The 24,966-nt window shown below is 45.8% G+C and overlaps 1 protein-coding gene across 5 annotated transcripts in view; it reads right to left on the minus strand.

Annotated features, from left to right (window-relative positions):
- mettl24 (methyltransferase like 24) overlaps positions 1 to 24,966 on the minus strand; it is a 128,420-nt gene that overhangs the window by 39,821 nt on the left and 63,633 nt on the right. For 3 of the 5 annotated variants that reach the window (XM_068019335.1, XM_068019351.1, XM_068019342.1), the window contains one exon: positions 20,128 to 20,267. The exons of the other annotated variants lie outside the window; for them this stretch is intronic. In XM_068019335.1, coding sequence (XP_067875436.1) covers positions 20,128 to 20,267 — 140 coding nt within the window. The remainder of the gene's footprint in view (positions 1 to 20,127; positions 20,268 to 24,966) is intronic. 5 annotated transcript variants of the gene reach the window in all.

Consider the following 24,966-nt stretch of genomic DNA (forward strand, 5'->3'; position numbering starts at 1 on the left):
GACGGATGTTGAGGTTAGGAACAGATGTTTGATTACTCTAGGTCAAGTCGGCATAAGGAGGGAGGAAGTGTTGGGTATTCTAAAGGGCATTAAGGTGGACAAGTCCCCAGGTCCGGATGGGATCTATCCCAGGTTACTGAGGGAAGCGAGAGAGGAAATAGCTGGGGCCTTAACAGATATCTTTGCAGCATCCTTAAACACGGGTGAGGTCCCGGAGGACTGGAGAATTGCTAATGTTGTCCCCTTGTTTAAGAAGGGTAGCAGGGATAATCCAGGTAATTATAGACCGGTGAGCCTGACGTCAGTGGTAGGGAAGCTGCTGGAGAAGATACTGAGGGATAGGATCTATTCCCATTTGGAAGAAAATGGGCTCATCAGTGATAGGCAACATGGTTTTGTGCAGGGAAGGTCATGTCTTACCAACTTAATAGAATTCTTTGAGGAAGTGACAAAGTTGATTGATGAGGGAAGGGCTGTCGATGTCATATACATGGACTTCAGTAAGGCGTTTGATAAGGTTCCCCATGGCAGGCTGATGGAGAAAGTGAAGGCGCTTGGGGTCCAAGGTGTACTAGCTAGATGGATAAAGAACTGGCTGGGCAACAGGAGACAGAGAGTAGCAGTAGAGGGGAGTTTCTCAAAATGGAGACGTGTGACCAGTGGTGTTCCACAGGGATCCGTGCTGGGACCACTGTTGTTTGTGATATACATTAATGATTTGGAGGAAAGTATAGGTGGACTGATTAGCAAGTTTGCAGACGACACTAAGATTGGTGGAGTAGCAGATAGTGAAGGGGACTGTCAGAGAATACAGCAGAATATAGATAGATTAGAGAGTTGGGCAGAGAAATGGCAGATGGAGTTCAATCAGGGCAAATGTGAGGTGATGCATTTTGGAAGATCCAATTCAAGAGTGAACTATACAGTAAATGGAAAAGTCCTGGGGAAAATTGATGTCCAGAGAGATTTGGGTGTTCAGGTCCACTGTTCCCTGAAGGTGGCAACGCAGGTAAATAGAGTGGTCAAGAAGGCATACGGCATGCTTTCCTTCATCGGACGGGGCATTGAGTACAAGAGTTGGCAGGTCATGTTACAGTTGTATAGGACTTTGGTTCGGCCACATTTGGAATACTGCGTACAGTTCTGGTCGCCACATTATCAAAAGGATGTGGATGCTTTGGAGAGGGTGCAGAGGAGGTTCACCAGGATGTTGCCTGGTATGGAGGGCGCTAGCTATGAAGAGAGGTTGAGTAGATTAGGATTATTTTCATTAGAAAGACGGAGGTTGAGGGGGGACCTGATTGAGGTGTACAAAATCATGAGAGGTATAGACAGGGTGGACAGCAAGAGGCTTTTTCCCAGAGTGGGGGTTTCAATTACTAGAGGACACGAGTTCAAAGTGAAAGGGGAAATGTTTAGGGGGGATATGCGTGGAAAGTTCTTTACGCAGAGGGTGGTGGGCACCTGGAACGCGTTGCCAGCGGAGGTGGTAGACGCGGGCACGATGGAGTCTTTTAAGATGTATCTAGACAGATACATGAATGGGCAGGAAGAAAAGAGATACAGAACCTTAGAAAATAGGCGACATGTTTAGAGAGAGGATCTGGATCGGCGCAGGCTTGGAGGGCCGAAGGGCCTGTTCCTGTGCTGTAATTATCTTTGTTCTTTGTTCTAAATGTAAGTTCTGTCTTTCTGTCTTTAAGAACTCTGCTGCCCAATGGTTCAGGAATGTACCTTTGCCTCAAAGACTCCACCAAAGCAGCTCTGCAGGCATCAGAGTGACTCAGCCTTCAGGTTCTCCTGCCTCCCACAGAGAGAAAGTGCTGGCAAGCTCCTCACCGCCACTGTGGCATGACATGAGATTAGGAAGACAGTTGGAAACTCCTGTAAGTAACCTCTTCAGGACCTTCCTCTTGCATGACTCCCAGCAACTAATCACAGTGACATTGCCAGAGGCCAAGAGCTGGTTTACTCACCCACTCTCGCAAAGACAGTAGATATAGTCTACTCCTGATAATTCAAAGCTTGCACTGAATACATGCTCCTGAGGTTCTGCAGTGGGTTTTTCCAGTCTCCTGTCATAATATTAGTGAGACTACTGAAGCCCCTATAGATATGAAGTAAACGGCCACTGAAGGAGTGCTGCATCGCTGAAAGTTCCATGACAGATAAACCATGCCCTCATCTGCATGTTCAGGTGGATGTAAAAGGTCCTATGGCATTATTTGGCCAGGTGCAGGTGCTCTTCTGGTGCTCTGACAACCAAACAGATCAACTGGCCATTCATCTATTGTTTTGTGTATACACTAATTGGACTCTATGTTTGCCTACATGGGAAGAGCATTTATATAGTGTGTTACACAACCCTGGAGGTTACATCACAAAGTGCTTTACAGCCAATGAAGTACTTTTGAAGTGCAGTCACTGTTTTAATGTAGTGATATATGGCAGGTACTTTGCGCACAGCAAGCTCCCACAAATAACAATGAAATAAATGGTTCAATATTCTGATGAAGTGATGATGGCTGAGGGATGTATGTTGGCTGTGATACTATGGGCTTGGTTTAACATCTCATCTGAAAGGCTGTACTCCCTCAGACCTGCAGTGTCGGCCGAGATCACATGCTTTCCCGTCTCTCAAACCAATGACCTTCTAACTCAGAGGTGACAATGCTATCACTGAGCCAAGGCAGACACCTTAAGAAAGTAATTCATTGGCTGTGAAGCACTTTGGGACTCCTGAAGATGTGAAAGATGCGATATAAATGCAACTCCTTTCTTCACCCAAGAACTGTTTCAATTACCAGGAGCTGATATCCCCAATACCGATGATGCCTCAACGTTCAGAAAAGTAGGCATGATCCAATGAAACAAACACTTCAAGGAATATAAATGAGTTACTACAAACATTGATCTGGAACAGGTTAGGAGTAGTCACAGGCTGCAATGTGGAAAGATGGAGCGGCTAAAGTGAATAATAAAGTGGATTTAGATGGATTCTGCCTGAAATGGATTAGAATGACCTCAGATTGACCTCTCAGAGCATTTCCACCTCACTTCATTACTCCAGCTCAGGTTCCGACAGTTATATCATTTGCTCTAATCCTCCTGATGGCATTAGGATTGACAACTGTTGTAACAGAGCATGCCAGCAACGTGCTTCAACAAGCAAAGAAACAATCATTCAGCATCCGAAACATGATTAACAAATTGTCAGAGGAAAACCCAGAAATCTTGTGGAAGGAGGCACGGGGCAGTTGTACTGGCAGAAGTATGGTGCGGCAGGACTTCTGGCAGTCCATTTCGCAGTGTGCATGTCCCATTTGGGAAATCGCAGAGCTTGCTTATTTTAATACGCGATGGTGTTTTTTTATTCATCCATGGGATGTGGGCATCACTGGCGAGGCTAGCATCTGTTGTCCATCCCTAATTGTCCTTGAGAAGGTGGTGGTGAGCCGTATTCTTGAACCACTGCAGCTGACTTGCTGTAGGTACATCCACTGTGCTGTTAGGATGGGAGTTCCAGGATTTTGACCCAGCAACAGTGAAGGAACGGCGATATAGTTCCAAGTCAGGATGGTGTGTGACTTGGAGGGGAACTTGCAGGTGGTGGTGTTCCCATGCATCTGCTGCCCTTGTCCTTCTAGTTGGTAGAGGTCGTGGGTTTGGAAGGTGCTGTCGAAGGAGCCTTGGCGCGTTGCTGCATTGCATGTTGTAGATGGTACACACTGCTGCCACTGTGTGTCGGTGGTGAAGGGAGTGAATGTTTGTGGATGGGGTGCCATTCAAGCAGGCTGCTTTGTCCTGGATGGTGTTGAGCTTCTTGAGTGTTGTTGGAGCTGCACCCATCCAGACAAGTCACTCATGACTTGTGCCTTGTAGATGGTGGACAGGCTTTGGGGAGTCAGGAGATGAGTTACTCACACGCAGGCTGTGTAAATCCAGCTTCTTGGAGTGGCATGCATCAGCATATCCCCGCAAATACCAGCATGACTGTCAATAGACAACCACTATCCTGCTTCACTGATCCTTCACCACAAGGGAAAGTCGGTCACAATAAAACCAGTCACAGGCTACAGGCACAGAACCACTCAATATCCCACCTGTGGTAGCACAGGAGGAAGGTGCATTGTAGATCCAGGGAAGGCAGGAAGCTGATACTATAAGAGATGGCGTGGTTGGGGGGGCGAGGGGGTCGTGGGAGGGTTTGCGGGGGGTGGGGGGAGAAATGCCTGTGGCACACTGTAGTTTTGTCAGATCCATCAGGTGTTGGCTATAATAAAGGCTTGTGTATTGTGTCCCCATGTAAAAATCTGACTGGCATTGCGCAATGACCAGACCTCCCGAAATTCAGCCTGTACTTCATATTTTCCTTTATTTGTCTCTCTTGGATAAGCCAGAGCGAGCTGCTGCAGTCGGGGAGTATATACATCTCACATTCCCTTCAGAGGGTGTTTAAGCAGCCCATCTCTGAGCTTCTGACACTGCTTTTCCACCATTGCAATATCAAACCCATCATCATCCATGCTGAAATTTCACCCTTTCTTGCTCACTCACCAACACAGAGAGGCACAGCTGGGGGAATCTAGGTAATTCCGATGAGCGTTTGTAACTGAGTGAATCACAGAAAGTGAAAGTGGCGGAGCGAGGAGGGGGCTGAAGGGGGTGGGTTACGAATGGCAGTGGAGTCTGACAGTGAGCAGAAGAGGTGCTGCAGGAGTCAGTCCTGAGGCCCCAGAGCCTCAGGAATGTGATGTCAGGGGTCCATGTTATATCAAAAGAGATGCTGAATGAGCAGCGCATTTACACTGAGATGCTGAGGGTTATCTCAGAGGATCGGAGACAAGTAGTGAGGGAACACAGTGGAGAGTGGGTATTGTGTAATGAGAGAGGAATAATTGACAATCTACTGGTGCGAGACCCCTTGGGGATGAGTGACCATAATATGCTAGAATTCTTCATCAAGATGGAGAGTGATGTAGTTGATTCTGAGACTAGGGTCCTAAACCTTAGTGGAGGAAACTACGAAGGTATGAGGCGCGAGTTGACCATGATGGATTGCAAAAAGTTACTTAAAGGGATAACGGTGGATAGGCAATGGCAAACATTTAAAGAGTGCATGGATGAACTGCAACAGTTGTTTGTCCCTGTCTGGCGCAAAAGTAAAATGGGAAAAGTAGCCAAACCATGACTTACAAGGGAAATTAGAGATAGCATTAGATCCAAGGAAGAGGCATATAAATTTGCCAGAAAAAACAACAGACCTGAGGATTGGGAGCAGTTTAGAATTCAGCAAAGGAGGACCAAGGGATTGATTAAGAAGGGGAAAATAGAGTACGAGAGCAAGCTTGCGGGGAACATAAAATCTGACTGTAAAAGTTTCTATAGGTATGTGAAGAGAAAAAGATTGGTGAAGACAAATGTAGGTCCCTTACAGTCAGAAACAGGGGAATTTATTATGGGGAACAAAGAAATGGCTGACCAACTAAATGCATACTTTGGTTCTGTCTTCACAAAGGAGGACACAAATATCATACCAGAAATGTTGGGGAACACAGGGCTTAGTGAGAGAGAGGAACTGAAGGAAATCAGTATTAGTAGAGAAATGGTGTTGGGGAAATTGATAGGATTGAAGGCCGATAAATCCCCAGGGCCTGATAATCAACATCCCAGAGTACTTAAGGAAGTGGGCCTAGAAATAGTGGATGCATTAGTGGTCATCTTCCAAGATTCTATAGACTCTGGAACAGTTCCTACAGATTGGAGGGTAGCTAATGTAACCCCATTATTTAAAAAGGGAGGTAGAGAGAAAACAGGGAATTATAAACCAGTCAGCCTGACGTCGGTAGTGGGGAAAATTCTACAGTCCATTATCAAAGATTTTATAGCAGAACACTTGGAGAACAGTGGTAGAATCGGGCAGAGTCAGCATGGATTTACAAAAGGGAAATCATGCTTGACAAATCTACTAGAATTCTTTGAGGATGTAACTAGTAGAGTTGATGAGGGGGAGCCAATGGATGTGGTTTATTTGGACTTTCAGAAGGCTTTCGACAAAGACCCACATAAGAGATTAGCATGTAAAATTAAAGCGCATGGGATTGGGGGTAGTGTATTGCAATGGATAGAAAATTGGTTGGCAGACAGGAAACAAAGAGTAAGGATAAATGGGTCTTTTTCCGAATGGCAGGCAGTGACTAGTGGGGTACCACAAGGATCGGTGCTAGGATCCCAGCTATTCACAATATATATTAATGATTTAGATGAGGGAACTAAATCTAATATCTCCAAATTTGCAGATGACGCAAAACTGGGTGGGAAGGTGAGTTGTGAGGAGAATGCATAGAGGCTTCAGGGTGATTTGGACAAGTTGAGTGAGTGGGCAAATGCATGGCAGATGCAGTATAATGTGGATAAATGTGAGGTTCTCCACTTTGGTAGCAAAAACAGGAAGGTAGATTATTATCTGAACAGCTATAAACTGAGAAAGGGGAATATGCAGCGAGACCTGGGTGTTCTCGTACACCAGTTGCTGAAGGTAAGCATGAAAGTGCAACAGGTGGTAAAAAAGGCAAATGGTATGTTGGCCTTCATAGCAAGAGGATTCGAGTACAGGAGCAGGGATGTCTTGCTGCAATTGTACAGGGCCTTGGTGAGGCCACACCTGGAATATTGTGTGCAGTTTTGGTCTCCTCATCTGAGGAAGGATGTTCTTGCTATAGAGGGAGTGCAGCAAAGGTTTATCAGACTGATTCCTGGGATGGCGGGACTGACATATGAGGAGAGATTGAGTCAGTTCGGATTATATTCGCTGGAGTTCAGAAGATTGAGGTGGGGTCTCATAGAAACCTATAAAATTCTAACAGGACTTGACAGGGTAGATGCAGGAAGGATGTTCCCGATGGTGGGGGAGCCCAGAACCAGGGGTTATAGTCTAAGGATACGGGGTATACCTTTCAGGACTGAGATGAGGAGAAATTCCTTCACCTAGAGAGTGGTGAGCCTGTGGAATTCGCTACCACAGAAAGCAGTTGAGGCCAAAACATTGTACGTTTTCAAGAAGGAGTTAAATATAGCTCTTGGGTCTAAAGGGATCAAAGGGTATGGGGCGAAAGCGCGAACAGGCTACTGAGTTGGATGATCAGCCATGATCAAAATGAATGGTGGAGCAGGCTCGAAGGGCTGAATGGCCTACTCCTGCTCCTATTTTCTATGTTTCTATGAGACCTATCTTTCTGCTAATATCCGAGATGGATTTGAAATGAAGTGGGGCCAACTGGAGTGAGTTAGTTGTCGGAACCTCTACATCCATTGTCATTTCCCACCCCCCCCCCCCCCGCTCCCCCAATCTCTCACCCAGATGCCTCCAAGTGGAGCTGTTGTGGGTTTATCACTGGGTGATGCACAGAGCACAAGGGTGCAGGGAGAGCCTGATAGAAGTCAAAACGTCAGGGCTCGAATAGCAGGAGTCTTGCTGCAGCAAGAGAATGCTGGATGTTAGAGACACACTTCTTCACACAAAGGGCAGTGGAAATATGGAATTCTCTCGCTCAAAAAGCTGTTGACATCGGGAGTCAATTGAAAATTTAAAAACTAAGACTAATAGATTTTGTAAGGCAAGGGCATTCAATCAAGGTGGGTAAATGGGGTTAAGGTATAGATCGGCCATGATCTAATTGAACAGGTTCTAGGGGATGAATGGCCTCCTCCTATTCCTATGAGCATCACAGTTATGGTAAATTTGAGAATTCTCGAAGGATCTGGCTTCCACCTCCAACAGAGAAGGGTCATTGGGAATCTCTTGGTAGAGGCTCAATGAAACAGGGCTGAAAGTAAAACCATTTCCCTGCCTGAAGCTGCTGAAAGGCAGCTTAAACAATCCTCACTCGAACAGAACAGCAAAAACAGAACAAAATTCAGAGCGCTCCTATCTGACATATCAGATACAGCTTGTGGACAGACCAAGCCTGTGAAATCATCCACTCCCTGCCTGGCAGGAAATGCACCATTGAGTCGGGTACAATACTAGCTTAAACAACTGACTTTATGATGGATCAGGTTCTGTCCTCATTATCCAAACCTCTGCCACTTTTGAGGGAGACACAATTTCCACTTTCCCTCATCTCCACCAGAATTCATGCTCTACTTTAGAAATGACAGAACTCTGCTCCAATGTGAGTCTTTCCCTAAACTCTGATTCATCTGCTGGAAATACAACATTTCCACCCCTCCACCTCCAAAAGGAGCACAGAATGTCTAGACTCTAAATCAATGTCTTTGATGGCAGACACTAATGGTTGGTGTACACTGTTTTGTACAAAAGAATTTTCTTGACCATTATTGAAGACCATTTTTGGTAAGATAATCAACAGTCAATATTGGGCAAATTTACAAGCCCCTACTCGCAGCAGGAATCCCTGCCTGCTGGGAATGAATATCGGATATTTAGTTGTGCAAGCCCAATGATTTCCTGGCCATTCATGAATTCTCTGAATGCTCTGACTTCTGGATTGACATCCAAACTGAGTCTGGTGGGTTTGAGGTGGGTGACCTCCTTTCATCATATAAATTGTGGGAGCCCACAAAACCCTCCAGCTAATATGGGACTAATCAGTTGGCGATAAAAAAGGTTAAGGTCATGGAAGCAGTGTTCACATCTGATTGATTAACCTGTGGAATGTTTCCATTACTTCAAACTATTCTCCAGTGAAAGAGTATGAATATACCAAAGCAACAACCATAGTTGTGAAATACAAGTAAGAAACTTCTTTACCCTGAGAGTGATGAGAATGTGGAACTCCCTACACATGGAGGAGCTGAGGTGAAAAGTATAGATGCATTTAAGAGGAAGGTAGGTAAACCTACAAGGGAGAAGGGAATAGAGCGTTGTGCTGATAGTATTAGATGAAGAAGAATGGGAGAAGTCTCGAGTAGAGAATAAATGCAGGCCTGCACAGGTTGGGCTGAATGGCTTGTTTCTGTGCTGTATTTTCATATATGCACGTTACAGTTGTACATAACGTTGGTTAAGCCGCATTTGGAGTATTGTGTGCAGTTCTGGTCGCCGCACTACAGGAAAGATGTGATTAAGCTAGAGAGGGTGCAGAAAAGATTCAGAAGGATGTTGCCTGGTTTGGAGGGCTTGAGTTATAATGAGAGATTGGATAGGCTGGGTCTGTTTTCCCTGGAGCGAAGGAGGCTGAGAGGGGACATGATAGAGGTATATAAAATTATAAGAGGCATAGATAGGGTAGATAGCCAGAGTCTGTTTCCTATGGTAGGGGTGACTAAAACTAGAGGGCATATATTTAAGGTGAGAGGGAGGAGGTTTAAAGGGGATCAAAGGGGTAAATTTTTCACACAAAGAATAGTGGGTATCTGGAATGAGCTGCCTGAGGAGGTGGTGGAGGCAGGAACAGTAACAACATTTAAGAGGCATCTGGACAGGTACTTGAATGAGCAAAGCACAGAGGGATATGGAATTAATGCAGGCAGGTGGGATTAGTATAGATAGACATTATGGTCGGCATGGACGAAGTGGGCCGAAGGGCCTGTTTCTATGCTGTACAACTCTATGACTCTATATTCTATTTATAGAGAAGCTTTCTCCCTGAAAAAGCACACAAGTGCTTCTCTCTTGTCTAGCCTCCACCATCTCTCCATTATTACTTCCTTGTTTCTCTCTGTCATTTATCTGCTGTGGCTTGTGGTCTTTGCTCCTCTGAACTTTTCTCTCTTGTTGCTACAAAGCTCCGAGTACACAGTTCGACACCTGCTTTCTCCTCCCTGCATCCTCACATTGTTGAAAGCAAGATTCCTTATCACCCTGTGCTTTCCTCCTGCGATACACAGACTTTTAACAACAGCAATTTGCATTTAGGGGGATGGTAGCATAGTGGTTATATTACTGAAGTAACTCAAAGGCCTGTAATGATATAACAGAGACATGAGTTCCAATCCTACCAAAGTAGCTGGTGAATTTAAGTGCAATTAATAATGTGGAATAAAAAAACTGATATCAGTCATGGGAATCATGAAGCTACTGGATTGTCATAAAAATCCATCTGGTTCACTAATGCCCTTTAGGGAAGGAAATCTGCCATCTTTACCTGGTCTGACCTACATGTGACTCCAGACCCACAGCAATGTGGTTGACTCTCTTAACTGGCATAGCAAACAATTCAGTTGTTTCAAACGCTACCAAAAAAATATATTGCACCTTTAACATAATAAAACATCCCAAGGCACTTCACAAAACGTTATCAAGGAAAATTTGACACCGAACCAAAAAGGGCGACATTAGGACAGGTGACCAAAAGCTTGGTCAAAGAGGTAGGTTTTAAGGAGCAGCTTTAAGGAGGAGAAAGTGGTGGGGAGGCGGAGAGGTTTAAGGGGGATTCCAGAGCTTCGTGCCGAGATGGCTGAAACCCAAGCTTACCATCAGTGTGTCCACTATTTCCTGGTCTTCCTAATCTGTGTTTCGGTTGGTAGTTGATCGCCCTCTAGCCTCTGAGACACAAAGTCCTGGATTCAAGTCTCACTCCAGGGCTTAAGCACAAAAATCAAGACTGACACCCAGTACAGTGTTGAGAGAGTGCTACACTGTTGCAGGTGCTGTCTTTCAAATGGGATGTTTAGCTAAGCCCCTGCCAGGTGGATGTAAAAAATCCCATGATGCTATTTTGAAGAAGGGCAAGGGAGTTATCCCGGTGTCCTGGCCAATATATATCCCTCAATCAACATCACAAAAACAGATTATCTGGTCACTATCACTTTGCTGCCTGTGGGAGCTTGCTGTGTGCATTCTGGCTGCCTTACATTACAACAGTGACAACACTTCAAAGGTACTTCATTGGCTATAAAGTGCTTTGAGACATCTGGTGGTTGTGGAAGGTGCTATATAAATGCAAGTCTTTCTTTTTTTCATCTGCTCACCTAATTTTTTTCAACTTTAGTGTTGTCCTATATCACTGGACCTCGGCCCTACTCTATTTAAACATTTCTCATCTGACAGGTTGTTCGAATGAGACTGGTTCTCGCTGAATTAAAATCTAAAACCGGATCAAAAATTCTTTCTGTCTGTTAAAGCACTTTTGTTTACCACTGCTTCCTGTCCTTTGGAACACCATGTCCACAACTTCAGCCAAGTTACATTATCTCAAATCTTAGGAAATAGCTCAACATATCACATCAACCCCACTTTGTACAATAGGTCAAACGTTTTCCACAGCAAACACAAACATCAGAATGTTATTCTTCCATAAGGACCTGTCTCGAGTTATTATTCTGAGGCCAGGATGAGAGGTAGGAGGTGGGGGAGGGGCAGGTAAAAATCTTTTTAGTCCAGCAGTAATTTCCTGGAAAATTAAAGCAAAAAGAAAACAGCACAGATGCTAGGGAATTGAAATAGAAACAGAAAATGCTGGAAACACTCAGCAGGTCAGACAGCATCTGTGGAGACAGCAGCTAAGTTAACATTTCAGATGTCACCCCCTGTTACACAGCAAGGCTGATATGATAATTTGAGGCATTTTCTGCCTGAGGAGCTTGGCTGAAGTTTACTTTATGCTCTGATGAGTGCATCCAGAGTTGACAGTTTTTACAGCATCAAAGCATCAAGCACAGAGGAATGCCATTCCGCCCATCGTGCCTGTGCCAGCTCTTTAAGAGAGCTTTCCAGTTCGTCCCACTCTCCTGCTCTGACCCCATAGCCCTGTAATTTTTTCCCTTTCAAGTATTTATCCAATTCTCTTTCAAAAGTTACTATTGAATCTGCTTCCACCACTCTTGCAGGCAATGCGTTGCAGATCAGAACAACTTGCTGTGTAAAACATGTTTCCGTTTGTCACCTTTGGTGCTTTCGCCAATCGCTTTAATTCTGTGTCCTGTGGTTAACGATCCTTTTGCCACTTCTTATTTACATTATAAAAACCCTTCATGATTTTGAACACCTCTATTAAATCTCCTCTGAACCTTCTCTGTTCTAAGGAGAACAATCCAGCAGTGCTGGACCTAATTCTGGGGAATGAAGCCGGACAGGTGGTTGATGTGTTGGTGGGGGACCATTTTGGTGATGGCGACCACAACATGGTACAATTTAAGCTTGTTATGGAGAAAGAAATAGACAAGTTGCAAAAAAAGGTTTTGGATTGGGGGAGAGCAAATTTTAGTAAAATAAGGCAGGATCTGGCCAAGGTAGACTGGAAAGAGTTACTTGTCGGGAAATCTACGGAAGAGCAGTGGGGGGCATTCAAGAAGGAAATGGGGAGGGTACAGGCCCAACATGTCCCCTCTAGGGTAATAGGTAGGAGAAAAAGGCCAGAGAACCATGGATGACCAGAAACATTCAGGGTACGATGAGAAGGAAAAGAGAGGCTTTTAGCAAATACAAGGAGAGCAAATCAATGGAAGCATTAGTGGAGTACAGAAAGTGTAGGATGGAGCTTAAGAAAGCAATTAGGAGAGCAAAGAGGGGATATGAGAAAGCTCTGGCTGGTAAAAGTAGGGAAAATCCCAAGATATTCAATCAGTATACAATGGAAGAGGATAACCAGGGAAAGAGTCGGACCCATTTGGGACCAAGGGGGAAATTTGTGGGTGGAGCCAGAGGACATTGGCAGGGTGTTGAACAAATACTTCACATCTGTCTTCACCCAAGAGAAAGAGGATGTAGATATGGAACTCAGAGAAAGAGAGACTGTGAGGTTCTTGAGCAAATTGTCATCGGGAGTGACAAGGTATTGGAGGTTTTGGAAGGCTTAAAAGTGGACAAATCTCCAGGTCCGGACGATTTGTGTCCCAGGATGCTGTGGGAGGTGAGGGTAGAGATTGCAGGGGCTCTGACCCTAATTTTTAATTCCTCTCTGGCCATGGGGGAGGTGCCAGAGGACTGGAGAACAGCTAATGTGGTCCCACTATTTAAGAAAGGTTGTAGAGATAAGCCAGGGAACTACAGACCAGTGAGTCTCACGTCAGTGGTAGGGAAACTATTGGAGAAAATTCTGAAGGAGAGAATCTATCACCACTTGGAGAGGCAAAATTTGATTAGGAATAGTCAGCATGGCTTTGTCAGAGGGAAGTCATGCCTAACAAATTTGATTGAATTTTTTGAGCATGTGACCAGGTATGTAGATGAGGGTAGTGCAGTTGATGTAGTTTACATGGATTTCAGCAAAGCCTTTGACAAGGTCCCACATGGGAGACTTATCAAGAAAGCAAATGCACATGGGATACAAGGTAACTTGATAAGGTGGATTCAAAATTGGCTTAGCTGTAGGAGACAGAGAGTGGTGACAGACGGCTGTTTTAGTGACTGGAAGCCAGTGTCCAGTGACGTACCACAGGGATCTGTGCTGGGTCCCCTATTGTTTGTCATTTATATAAACGACATAGATGGCTATGTGGGAGGTAGGATCAGTAAGTTCGCGGATGACACAAAGATTTGCCGAGTGGTTAAGAGTGAGGTGGAGTGTCTTAGGTTACAGGAAGATATAGACGGGCTGATCAAATGGGCAGAAAAGTGGCAGATGGAATTTAACGCTGAAAAGTGTGAGGTGATACACTTTGGAAGGAGTAATGTGACACAGAAGTATTCAATGAATGGCCTGGCACTGGGAAGTTCCGAGGAACAAAGGGACCTTGGTGTGTTTGTCCATAGATCTCTGAAGGCAGAAGGGCAGGTTAATAGGGTGGTGAAAAAGGCATATGGGACACTTGCCTTTATCAATCGAGGCATAGATTACAAAAGCATGTTGGAGTTGTACAGAACTTTGGTAAGGCCACAGCTGGAGTACTGTGTGCAATTCTGGTCACCACATTATAGGAAGGATGTGATTGCATTGGAGGGGGTGCAGAGGCGATTCACCAGGATGTTGCCTGGGATGGAACATTTAAGCTATGAACAGAGGTTGGATAGGCTTGGGCTGTTTTCACTGGAGCAGAGAAGACTGAGGGGTGACCTGATCGAGGTGTACAAGATTATGAGGGGCATGGACAGGGTGGATAGGGAGCAGCTGTTCCCCTTAGTTGAAGGGTCAAAGTGAGAGGGGAAAAGTTTAGGGGGGATATGCGTGGAAAGTTCTTTACGCAGAGGGTGGTGGGTGCCTGGAACGCGTTGCCAGCGGAGGTGGTAGACGCGGGCACGATAGCGTCTTTTAAGATGTATCTAGACAGATACATGAATGGGCAGGAAGCAAAGAGATACAGACCCTTAGAAAATAGGCGACATGTTTAGATAGAGGATCTGGATCGGCGCAGGCTTGGAGGGCCGAAGGGCCTGTTCCTGTGCTGTAATTTTCTTTGTTCTTTGTTTACGAGGGGGTCACAAGTTTAAGGTGAGGGGCGGGAGGTTTAAGGGGGATTTGAGGAAGAACTTTTTTACCCAGAGGGTGGTGACGGTCTGGAATGCCCTGCCTGGGAGGGTGGTAGAGGCAGGTTGCCTCACATACTTTAAAAAGTACTTGGATGAGCACTTGGCATAACATTCAAGGCTACGAGCCAAGTGCTGGCAAATGGGATTAGGTCGACAGGTCAGGTGTTTTAATACATCGGTGCAGACTCAATGGGCCGAAGGGCCTCTTCTGCATTGTATTATTCTGTGATTCTGTGATTCTGTAACCACAGTTTCTCCAGTCACCCCATGTAACTGAAGTTAATCATCCCTGTACCATTCTAGCAAATCTCTTCTGCACACTCCCCAAGACCTTGCGATCCTTCCAAAGGTGGGTGTCCAGAAATGAACACAATACTCCAGCTGAGGCCTAACCAGAGTTGTATGATAATATTTTAGCAATTTCCTGGAACCTGCCACACACCGTTAATCTGTTTCATTACAAACATTCAGCTTGGCGAAGTCTAACATTTACATTATGCGCTGTTGAAATTCATTGCACCAGCTGAGGCTACCAACATAAACAGGGCTTGATGCTGACAAACTGAAAAAGGACTGGCAAAACACTGAGGATCTACATCTGGCTCACAGTCTAAAGGCGTCTGTGTTAACCTGACAGGCAACTGCAGAACTGAAATCTGTTGTAGGAAGACTGTCTGAATCATAATGCTTATAATCACACTGCAGGCTGCACTGTGACCTCAGCTGTCACATGACCAAGCCGAGAAAGGGAGTCAAAGGTGCCAGATGCCTTACTGGTCCATTTTTCAATAATCTCCCAGTGATTGCTTTTGTTGACAGCAAACGTGAAGAGGTCACTCCAAATCCAGTGGTACCAGCAGTTTGATGTTGCCCACATTTAATGGCAAGTGGTGGCTTTTTTTAAAATGCCCTGGTGCATTGTGCTACTGTGCTTCTAAGTGCAAGAACTGCAGAAAGTCCTGCAGCTTCAGCCACTTCTCGCCTATGGGCTATTTTTTATTATACCTGAGTATCGAAGTTTATGGGATCCTGAGCTTTATTAATAGAGACATAGGGCTGAATTTTACAAGCTCTCCGGCATTGGGGATCGTGGTGAGGGGGTGGGGGGGGGCCCTGGGAAATTCATCCAGGAAAGGCCCGCCACGACCCCTGACACCAAGAAGGCCCTGTCACATGTTACTGGCTGCGGTGAGGCTTTGGTGCGGCCCTCCCACCACTTTCATTTGAATATGTTAATAAAGGTTACTGCATGCAAATAAATTTACCTGGTCCTGATGGCTGACCCACACCGATAGTCTGGTCACTGCGCCTTCGGATGTCCACACAGATATCCAAGGTGTGACACTGGTGGGGAGAGGGGAGCAGTGAAATTCTCAGGGTGGGGGGTGCGGAGTGGTGAAAACTAATTCAATTGGCTGAGGGGATAGTGGGAAGGGGTTGAAGGGGAAAGAGTGTTAAGTTTGGGGTTGAAAAGTCAGGACCGGCAAAAATGGTTTTTCAGAGGAGGAGAGGGAAATAAATATATTGTTTGATTATTGGGGGAGGATGGAAGAAGGGCTTTGATGTTCAATTTACCGTTTTTATTGAAATTTAATGCGCTGGTCTCTTTAAAATTTTACATCAGCTATCAGGGCTTGAAGTCTTTACAAATGGCGCCAGACGCCATTGCCGGGGGCGGAGCAGCGTCCCCCTCCATATCATCGGGGGCGGCTGTTCCGCCCCCTCCATTTAACTGAGCCCCCGCATGAAATATCACAGGGGCTCAGCAGCGCACAAGTCGAACGTGCGCCGCACATTCTTCCAAGCGCGGCGAGCTTATAAAATTCAGCTCATAGAGTACAAAAGCAAGCAAGTTATGCTAAACCCGTATTAAGCACTGCTTTGGCCTCAGCTGGAGTATTGTGTTCAATTCTGGGACTAATTGGATATATCTACCAATGAGTTTGCACAGGAATGATGGGCTGAATAGCCCGCCTCTGTGTTGCAACATTCTATGCTCCGATGGGTGAAGGTCCAGGTCCTAGTGCAGAATACCACCATTATACTTCCACAGTTGCATCCTTCTCACACAAAGGGCTGAATTTTATGCAGCTGGCGGAGGGATCCGACACTGGGCCAAAAAGGCAAGGGGACCCCGCCTCAGCCTTTTGGGGGATCCCTGGCCGCCTTTTACACTGCTCGGGAAAATAACTGCCGAGTGCCAGGGACCCATCTCTTTAAGGACAGGGACCCGCCTCCAAGAGCTGCCAGCCAATCAGAAGGCCAGCAACTCAGCAGTCCCAGCAGCGCCACTGCCAGGAGCCACCATGGAGTCTCGGACTGCGGGTAAGTGGGGGAGACTCGCTGGGGCCAGCCAGGCAGGTCCTGGCGAGGGTCAGGGGGTTTGGTGTGCGATGTTGAGGGCAGGGGGCTGAGTGGTGGCACAGCAGTGGCCTTCCGTGGACCAAAGTTTGCCCAAGCAGGTGGGCCTTCCGCCACCAGTCCACATGGAGGCTGCCTGGAGTTACTGGGCGGCCTCTGCACATGGCGGAGGGCCCTGCACCAACACCCCCTCCCCACCCCCGCTGGTAAAAAACAGCGGTGGTGGGATGAGGCCCTTAAGTGGCCATTAATGGGCCATTTTACAGCCTCAATTGACCTGTGGCGGGATGGCCATCCTCGACCTTCCCCACCCCTGCCTAAATTGAATGGCATTGGGAAGGCAATGGGAACCCTACCCCACCATCTTCCCTCACAATATTATGGGCCCACACACCACCCTGCCCATCCCGAGAAGGCTGATAACATTCAGCCTGTAGAGTTTGTCAAGAACTGCTGTTGAATGTTTGCAATGTAGGGCTGAAGCAAAACTCAAACCCAGGCCCCAAAAAAGAGGGAAAGATGCGGAAAGGAAACCAATTTCAAGGGTCTCTAACCTTAAATGCTAAATTTATGTTTTTTTCCAGAATTGTGCAATTTTTTAATGTGTGTATTATGTTAGAAGTATTATATTTATCTGTTTATGGTAATCAGATTGAGGAGGAAAATGGTAGGCAAAAGCAATTTGGAAAACAAAGGCGAAGCAATTTGATTAGGTGGTTTTGTGTTGATTGCTTTTCAATCAGTTCTAGTCAACACATCTGCTTTTTGATCGTTTGCTATTGAGTAACAGTTATTTGAGCCATGAGTTGATTTTAACTCAGGAACAGGAGTAAAAGGTATACGGGAGGTGGGCAGCAACGCAGGCACTGATCCGTCTGGCTTCAGGAGTGTGAGATCTTAACTCCCAGGTCTTGTTAGCATTTTATGAAGCTTACTCCCGCCTGATATTCTACTCCAGAAAGCCAGATGGTGAAGGATAGAATGGGAGCCAATCATTACACACTTTGTAAGCATTTATTTAGAGTTACACATTACAAAGATACACCTCCTAACCCAACAGCCACAGTTTCAGTCTGTTCCTATTTATAGGAGCACAAGTGAATCCCCAGTTAATACCCATCACCTGCATACAATTAATATACAATTAATACAAGTAACACCAAAGCCAGCAGGAATGACATTGAGGCAGGTGGAAAATTGGGGTGGGGGTGGGGTTAGCTCACCAGCAGGGACCATTGTCGGCCCAGTTAAGTGAGGAAGGGCGGGGGTTGGGAGCAATCAGGATTGGAGGCCTGATGCATCCTTCTGGGGCTCTCCCACCCCATTACAGGGAAAAATCTAGCATTTGCTTTCTTGACTTTTCCATTATTTTCTTTTTTTTGAGGGATTGGATTGTTCATTTCCACCTGTTTGCTGGGTTTCTATGTTACTGTTGATGCCTCCACTCAAAACACTTTACCCAGCATGGGTGGTCCTGCTTGTCCCCTCTCCCACCTCAGCTCCATACAAAAACACAGCAGAAAATGCCCCACCTCAAACTATGCCACCAGGGAAGTGCCTTTTAATGTTTAAGGACATTACTGCTCCTGTTTGGGAGGTCCTGACCAACATGTGACACAAACCACTCTAGGAGCATGTCAGCTGCCTCTGAATGAGGGAACATCAGAAACCCAGGGAAGTCTCATCTGTGCACCAGCAGCACAAAAATGTACCAGGCAAAAGAATGCACGATCACTCCTGATGCAGCAGGAGCAGAAATGCAGCTCCAAAGTATCTGCTGCTGTACTAACCTTCTCAATATCCAATGGTCCAAACAGAGCTTTCACCACAGGGTGCTCTTTTATAAGCCTGGTTCAAAAACTTCACAAAAGGGCCACACTCATCTTATAGGGAACCTGTTTCCTCATTGTTCAGGTCCGTTACCGCATTGATAATTGGAAATCAGTTCAGAGAGAAAGAAGTTATTAGTTTGCACTTATGTAGCGCCTTTCATGACCTTACATCATACCAAGGTTCTTCTCAGCCAATTAAGTCCTTTTGAAGTGTACTTACTGCTGTAATGTAGGAAATGAGGCAGCCAATTTGCACACAGCAAGCTCCCACAAACAGCAATGAACAGGGCTGAATTTTTACATGCCCACCAAGATCGGCGGCGGACGTAAACTATGGTGGTCCGCCCTTGCGGACCGCTTGTCATGGAGCTGCTGTGTTATTTAAATGGCCAGGGCAGACTGCCTCCCCCTCTCTGATGACGTGGAGGAGGAGGGCTGTCCATCCCCAGCAATGGCGTCAGGCGTCATTGTGCAGGTGCCGACGTCATTTTTAATGGGCATCCAGCCCTTACATTCAATTTGAACTTTTAAAGACACAGGGGTTCGTAAAAAATGAAATAAATTTATCCTGACCCTCTCCCACCCCGCTCCCAATAACCATGGAAATAAAAACCTGCTTCACCAACCACCCCCCCACCCCAAAACACTTGCCTTGTGTTTGCGACCTTTCCCCCCCCAAAAGTTCAAACTTTAAAATCCACCCCTTCCCACCATCCCCTAGACCAATTAAAATACTCGGACGCCGCTCCCCCCACCTCCCTACATACCTGCTCTGCCCTCCCCGCCAGTGTTCTGCCTGGGACCGCTGCACAGAGATCCAAAGGCGTGGGATTGCCAGCCACCGGCACCAATATGGCACCGGAACAAATGGCAAGCGTGGGTAAGTAATTTATTTCAATAAATTAACATATGTAAATTTTGGTCCTGTTGCCGAGTGATGTGGGTGCTGCCACGAGGCCTCGCCACTGCCGGCAATATCGGGCCGGGCCTTCCTGGTGTCGAGGCCTGTGGTGGGCCTCTCCTGGAGGCATTATCCGGGACCCCCGCCATGACCCCCGACATCAGGGGGGCTGTAAAATCCAGCTCACTATGTTTTATTACTGAAGTTCGTTGAGGGATAAGTATTTGCCATGACTCCTGGTCTTTTTCAAAATAGTACCATGGAATCTCATATTCACCTGACGGGACATACCGAGAGGCCTCGGTTTAATGCCTCAGCCGAAAAGACGGCACCTCCGACAGTGTAGCACTCCCTCAGTACTGCACAGTCAGCCTAGATTATGTGCTCAAGTCTCCGGAGTGGAACCAATAACCTTCTGACTCAAGAAATGAGAGTGCTAGCAGGGAAAGTTGAACACTTGAACCATCTTCTTCAGTTACAAATCTCAGTTCCTTACTCATGGAGGTCTTTAAGCGTGATTATTCCAAAACAATGTGTGGCAGAAAGTGATCTTTCAGGTCTAAATGTGAACATCGCCTGGGCTGTTACTTACTAAATAAGAGTTTGAAATTCTTGCCACTGATTTAAAACCAGAATTCTGAACAGTTCAAAATCACACTCACCCCACTGAGTAAACCCGGCACTGTTTTCTGTGGATCTGCTGAGCAAGGTTAAAAGTATTGTCCAGGCAAACAGGCCATGGTTCTTGGGTGGGCTCCAGGCTGCCAAACCAACCCATTTCCTCCACATTGTTACAGGATATCTGTACAGTGACAAAAGGGGAATTGTTGCTTGTATCTTTCAAATATGAACATTGAGAAAACTGGAGCTGGCACAAACTGAGGACATGTTGTGGGCTTCAGAGCAGTGTCACACATATCTATCTCATCTGAGGCGGAACAGCCAACTCAGATGAGATGAAATTACAAGTAGGTCACCACTAGACTCAGACATGAAGTTATTTACCACAGCAGTGAAGAGCATTGGCTATGTTACTGCACCAGAAACTCAGAGGACTGGACTAATAATCCAGACAATATGAGTTCAAATCCCACATGAATTCAATTGCAACTTATATTTAGATAGCGCCTTTAACTTAATAAAACAACCCAAGGTGCTTCACAGCAACATCATAAAACAAAATAAGACATTGAGACACATAAGGAGTTATTTGGTCAGGTGACCAAAAGCTTGGTCAAAGAGGTAGGTTTTAAGGAATGTCTTAAAGGAGGAAAGTGAGGCGGAGAGGTGTAGTGAGGGAATTCCAGAGCTTGGGGCCTAGGCAACTGAAGGAGGGGCCACCAATGGTGGAGCGATTAAAATCAGGGATGCTCAAGAGGCCAGAATTAGAGGAATGCAGATATCTTGGAGGGTTGTGGGCCTGGAGGAGATTCCAGAGATAGGGAGGGATGAGGCCATGCTGGGATGTGAAAACAAGGATGAGAATTTTAAGATCAAGACAGAGTCAATGTAGGTCAGTGAGCACAGGGGTGATTGGGGAACGGGACTTGGTGCGAGTTTCGACATGGACAGCAGAGTTTTGGATGACCTCAAGGTTACAGAGAGTAGAATGTGGGAAACCAGCCAGGATTGCATTGGAATAATCAAGTCTAGAGGTAACGAAAACATGAATGGGGGTTTCAGCAGCAGATGAGCTGAGACAGAGCCAAAGTCGGGTGATGTTATGGAGGTGGAAATAGGTGGTCTTAGTGACAGCGGCGCAAAGGTAAGGTCAGAGATCTATTTCGGGGTCAAATGTAACACCAAGGTTGCGAACAAACTGGCTTAATCTCAGACTGTTGCCAGGGAGAGGGATGGAGTCAGTAGCTAGGAAATGAAGGTTGGAGAAGGGACCGGAAACAATGGCTTCAGTCTTCCCAGTATTTAATAGGAGTAAATTTCTGCTCATCCGGTACTGGATGTCGGATATGCAGTCTGATAATTAGCAACAATGGAGGAGTTGAGAGATGTGGTGGTGGTGAGGTAGAGATGTATGTTATCAGAATACATGTGAAAACTAACACTATGCTTTCGTCTGATGACGTCGAGGGGCAGCGTGTCGACAAGAAATAGGACAGGGCTAAGGATAGGTCCTTGGGGGAGACCAGAGGTAATGGTGTGGGAGCAGGAAGAGAAGCCATTGCACGTGATTCTCTGATTACAATTCGATAAGAATAGAACCAGGTGAGAGCAGTCCCAGCCACTGGGTGACAGTGGAGAGGTGTTGGAGAAGGATGGTGTGGTCAACTGTGTTAAAGGCTGCAGAAAGATCAAGAAGGACAATGAGGGAAAGAGTACCTGTGTCACATTCACTAGGATGTCATTTGTAACATTGATGAGCCATTTCGGTACAGTGGCAGGGGCAGAAACCTGATTGGAGGATTCAAATATGGAGTTCTGGGAAAGGTGGGAACAGATTTGGGAGGCGACAAAACGTTCAAGGACTCTGGAGAGGAAAGGGGGATTTGAGATGAGGTGGTAGTTTGCAAGGATGGTGGGTTCAAGGGTTGATTTTTGAGGATGGTGTGCTGACAGCAGATTTAAAGGAGAGAGGGACAACAAATGAAGAGAGAGAACAGTTAACAATATTGGCTAACACTGGGACCCAGAGGGGAAGTTGGGTGATCAGCAGTTTAGTGGGAATAGGATCGAGGGAACAGGATGTGGGTCTCATGCACAAGATGAGCTCAGAGAGGGCATGAGGGGAGATAGGAGAGAAACTAGAGAAAAATACGAGTTCAGGGCTAGGGCAGGAGGAGCTTTAGAGGAGGTTTGGCCCAGTCGGCTAATGGAAGGGAGGGAAGAGGCAGAGGCAGCTGATCAGATGGTCTTCATCTTAGTGACAAAGTCCCTGAGCTCCTCGCACTTATTCTTGGACGTGAGGGTGGAGGGGACAGGGGAGAGGGGGTTTAAGAAGACGGTTTGCAATGGAGAAAATAAACCAGGGTTATCTTTGCATTCCAGGATGATTCTGGAATAGTGAGCAGTTTTAGCAGAAGGACCCGATAGTGTCTGATAGTTAAAGAAATCTAGAAATACAGAGTCAGTATCAGTAAATATAAAAGTGACTATTGGATACTGAATTCTCATTAAAACCCAACTGGTTTTCTTCAGGCAGAAAAACCTGCTGTCCTGGTCTGGTCAGGCCAAGATGTGACTCCAATCCCACAGAAAGGTAGTTGACTCTGAAGGGGCCTAACAAGCCACTTAGGTGCATCAAACCACCGCAAAGCATCACAAGGGCAACTAGGAATGGGCAATAAATGCTGGCCTTGACAGTGTAGCGCAAGAATTCATTTGAAGAATTAATAAAACAACCCTTTTCTCACAATGACATATCCTTCATTTATGATCTTATACTACTTACAACAAAGGACATATTATACATACAATATATATTATTCACCAGGTGAAGAGTTTAATAGGGTCAACTGTCCTCCACCTTTCTTAGTTGCCCTGGGATGCCCAGGATTTCCCGAGTGATGTTGGGGGGCGTGTGGGGTGTAAGGACAGAGCGCATGCTCCTGTGGCTGGTTCAATTCTCATGCAAAACTATGCAAAAGTGATGAACGTGCCTCACTTTCCAGTCCAATGTCAGCCAGGCGATGATTAGGAAGGACACCAAGAAGAACTAGGCCCTGCGCCCAGCCCCACTCAGATCGGAGGTAAAAGGAACCCAGAAAAGACAAGCAGTGTTTTTTTCCCTAGATGCTCAAGCTGGCATTCGGGACTGGAGGCCTTCTGGACAGCAGGCAGAGAACGCACTTGCCTGGAGCAGAGCTTGGAGTTTCACCTCCCATTCTGGGTCCTGCTTTCTGTCAATCGTTAAGCCTGTTCTGGGGAGAGGGTGGGCCCATTCAAACAAACCAGAAAGTACAGGCAAGTTTTAGGTTGAGTCAGGCAAGGTGGACTTTGGCTGCACTTCACCTGACTAGCACCCAGGTGAAGATGAGGGAGGAAGGAAGAAAATTGGTCACAGTGTGTCTACTATTTGTAATCAAAGTCAGTCCCAATAGATACTGAAGAAACCAACAGCAACTTGCATTTATATAGCATCTTTAACTTAGAAAGATGGCCCAGACTGTTTCAATAAGGTGTAAGGAAATAAGCCAAGGAAAGAGATATCAGGATGGACAACCAAGTGTTTGGTAAGAGATGCATTTAAAAGGAGAAGGAGGTGGAGAAGGTTTAGGGAAGGAAACTGAGGCATCAGAACAGGAATGGCTCCTTTCATTAGTATGGACAGCAGGCCAGAGGTTATTCCTGGGCCTAATAGAATCCATCTGGGGAACACCAGTAGATCAAAGGACAGCATATTGAGGGCAGAGGCCCAAAATAATCAGTCTCCAATTCATGGTATCATGAGCTTGGTGCTAGCTTCTTGTTCCTCACTGCATCTGGGAACTGAGCAGGCTGAGAAACATTGCCCCTGTTTGCTTTCTGCACATGTATGGGCAGTCACAACACTGTTATTGATGCCAGATGAGATTACTACAACAATTAAAGAGAGCAAATGGAAGGTAACTGTGCGAGGTCAAACGAGACATAATCTGCTAGAAAAAATCAATTACAACTAAAAAGGTCAGTCACTTTTAATTGAATATCATTTGCAGCGAGGTTATATTCACTGTTTCTGTGTTTCAATGTCGAAGAGAATTCTAAGTGAGTTACAAAGCAATATTTCAATCAAACAATTCCGATGACTGCAAACTACGAAAGTGAAGCTTGAGAACTGTATAAAGGTCATTGGAATTAGGAGATTTCCTTCTACACACAACCAGATATTTTTAGGCTTATCTGGGAGTAACGTATTTTTCAGTAGGCACACTGGGAACTGCAGAGGTTACAGAACACCAGAACACAAGAAATAGGAGCAGGAGTAGACCATATGGTCCATCGAGCCTGCTCCGCCATTCAATACAATCATGACTGATCTTCGGCTTTAATTCCACTTTCCTGTCTGCTCCCCATATCCCTTGATTCTCTGTGAGGCCAACAATCTTTCTATCCCAGCCTTAAATGTATTCAATGATGGAGCATCCACAACCCTCTGGGGTGGAGAATTCCAAAGATTCACAACCCTTTGAATGAGGAAATTTCTCCTCATCTCAGTCCTGAATGATTGGCCCCTTATCCTGAGACTGTGTCCCCGTGTTCTAGATTCCCCGACCAGTGGAAACAATCTCTCAGCTTCTACCCTATCAAGGCCTTTCTTGTATATCTCAATTAGATCACCTCTCAGTCTTCTAAACTCCAGAGAGAACCTAAGTGAAAATTCTACAATAAAAGATAGCTGGGTGGAACCTAAAAGTATGCAACATTAGGAGTACTGAAATATTGGTTTCTTATTTATCAAAGGTTTACTTGCAACCTGTGAACAAAGAATTTCTTACAGCCAAGAAAAATTAGAATATCCAAGCTTATAGGATCAAGTGAGTTCTTTCATCAGGTTGGAAATAACT

This window comes from Heterodontus francisci, chromosome 3 (genome assembly GCF_036365525.1).
Source record: "Heterodontus francisci isolate sHetFra1 chromosome 3, sHetFra1.hap1, whole genome shotgun sequence".
Taxonomy (NCBI): domain Eukaryota; kingdom Metazoa; phylum Chordata; class Chondrichthyes; order Heterodontiformes; family Heterodontidae; genus Heterodontus; species Heterodontus francisci.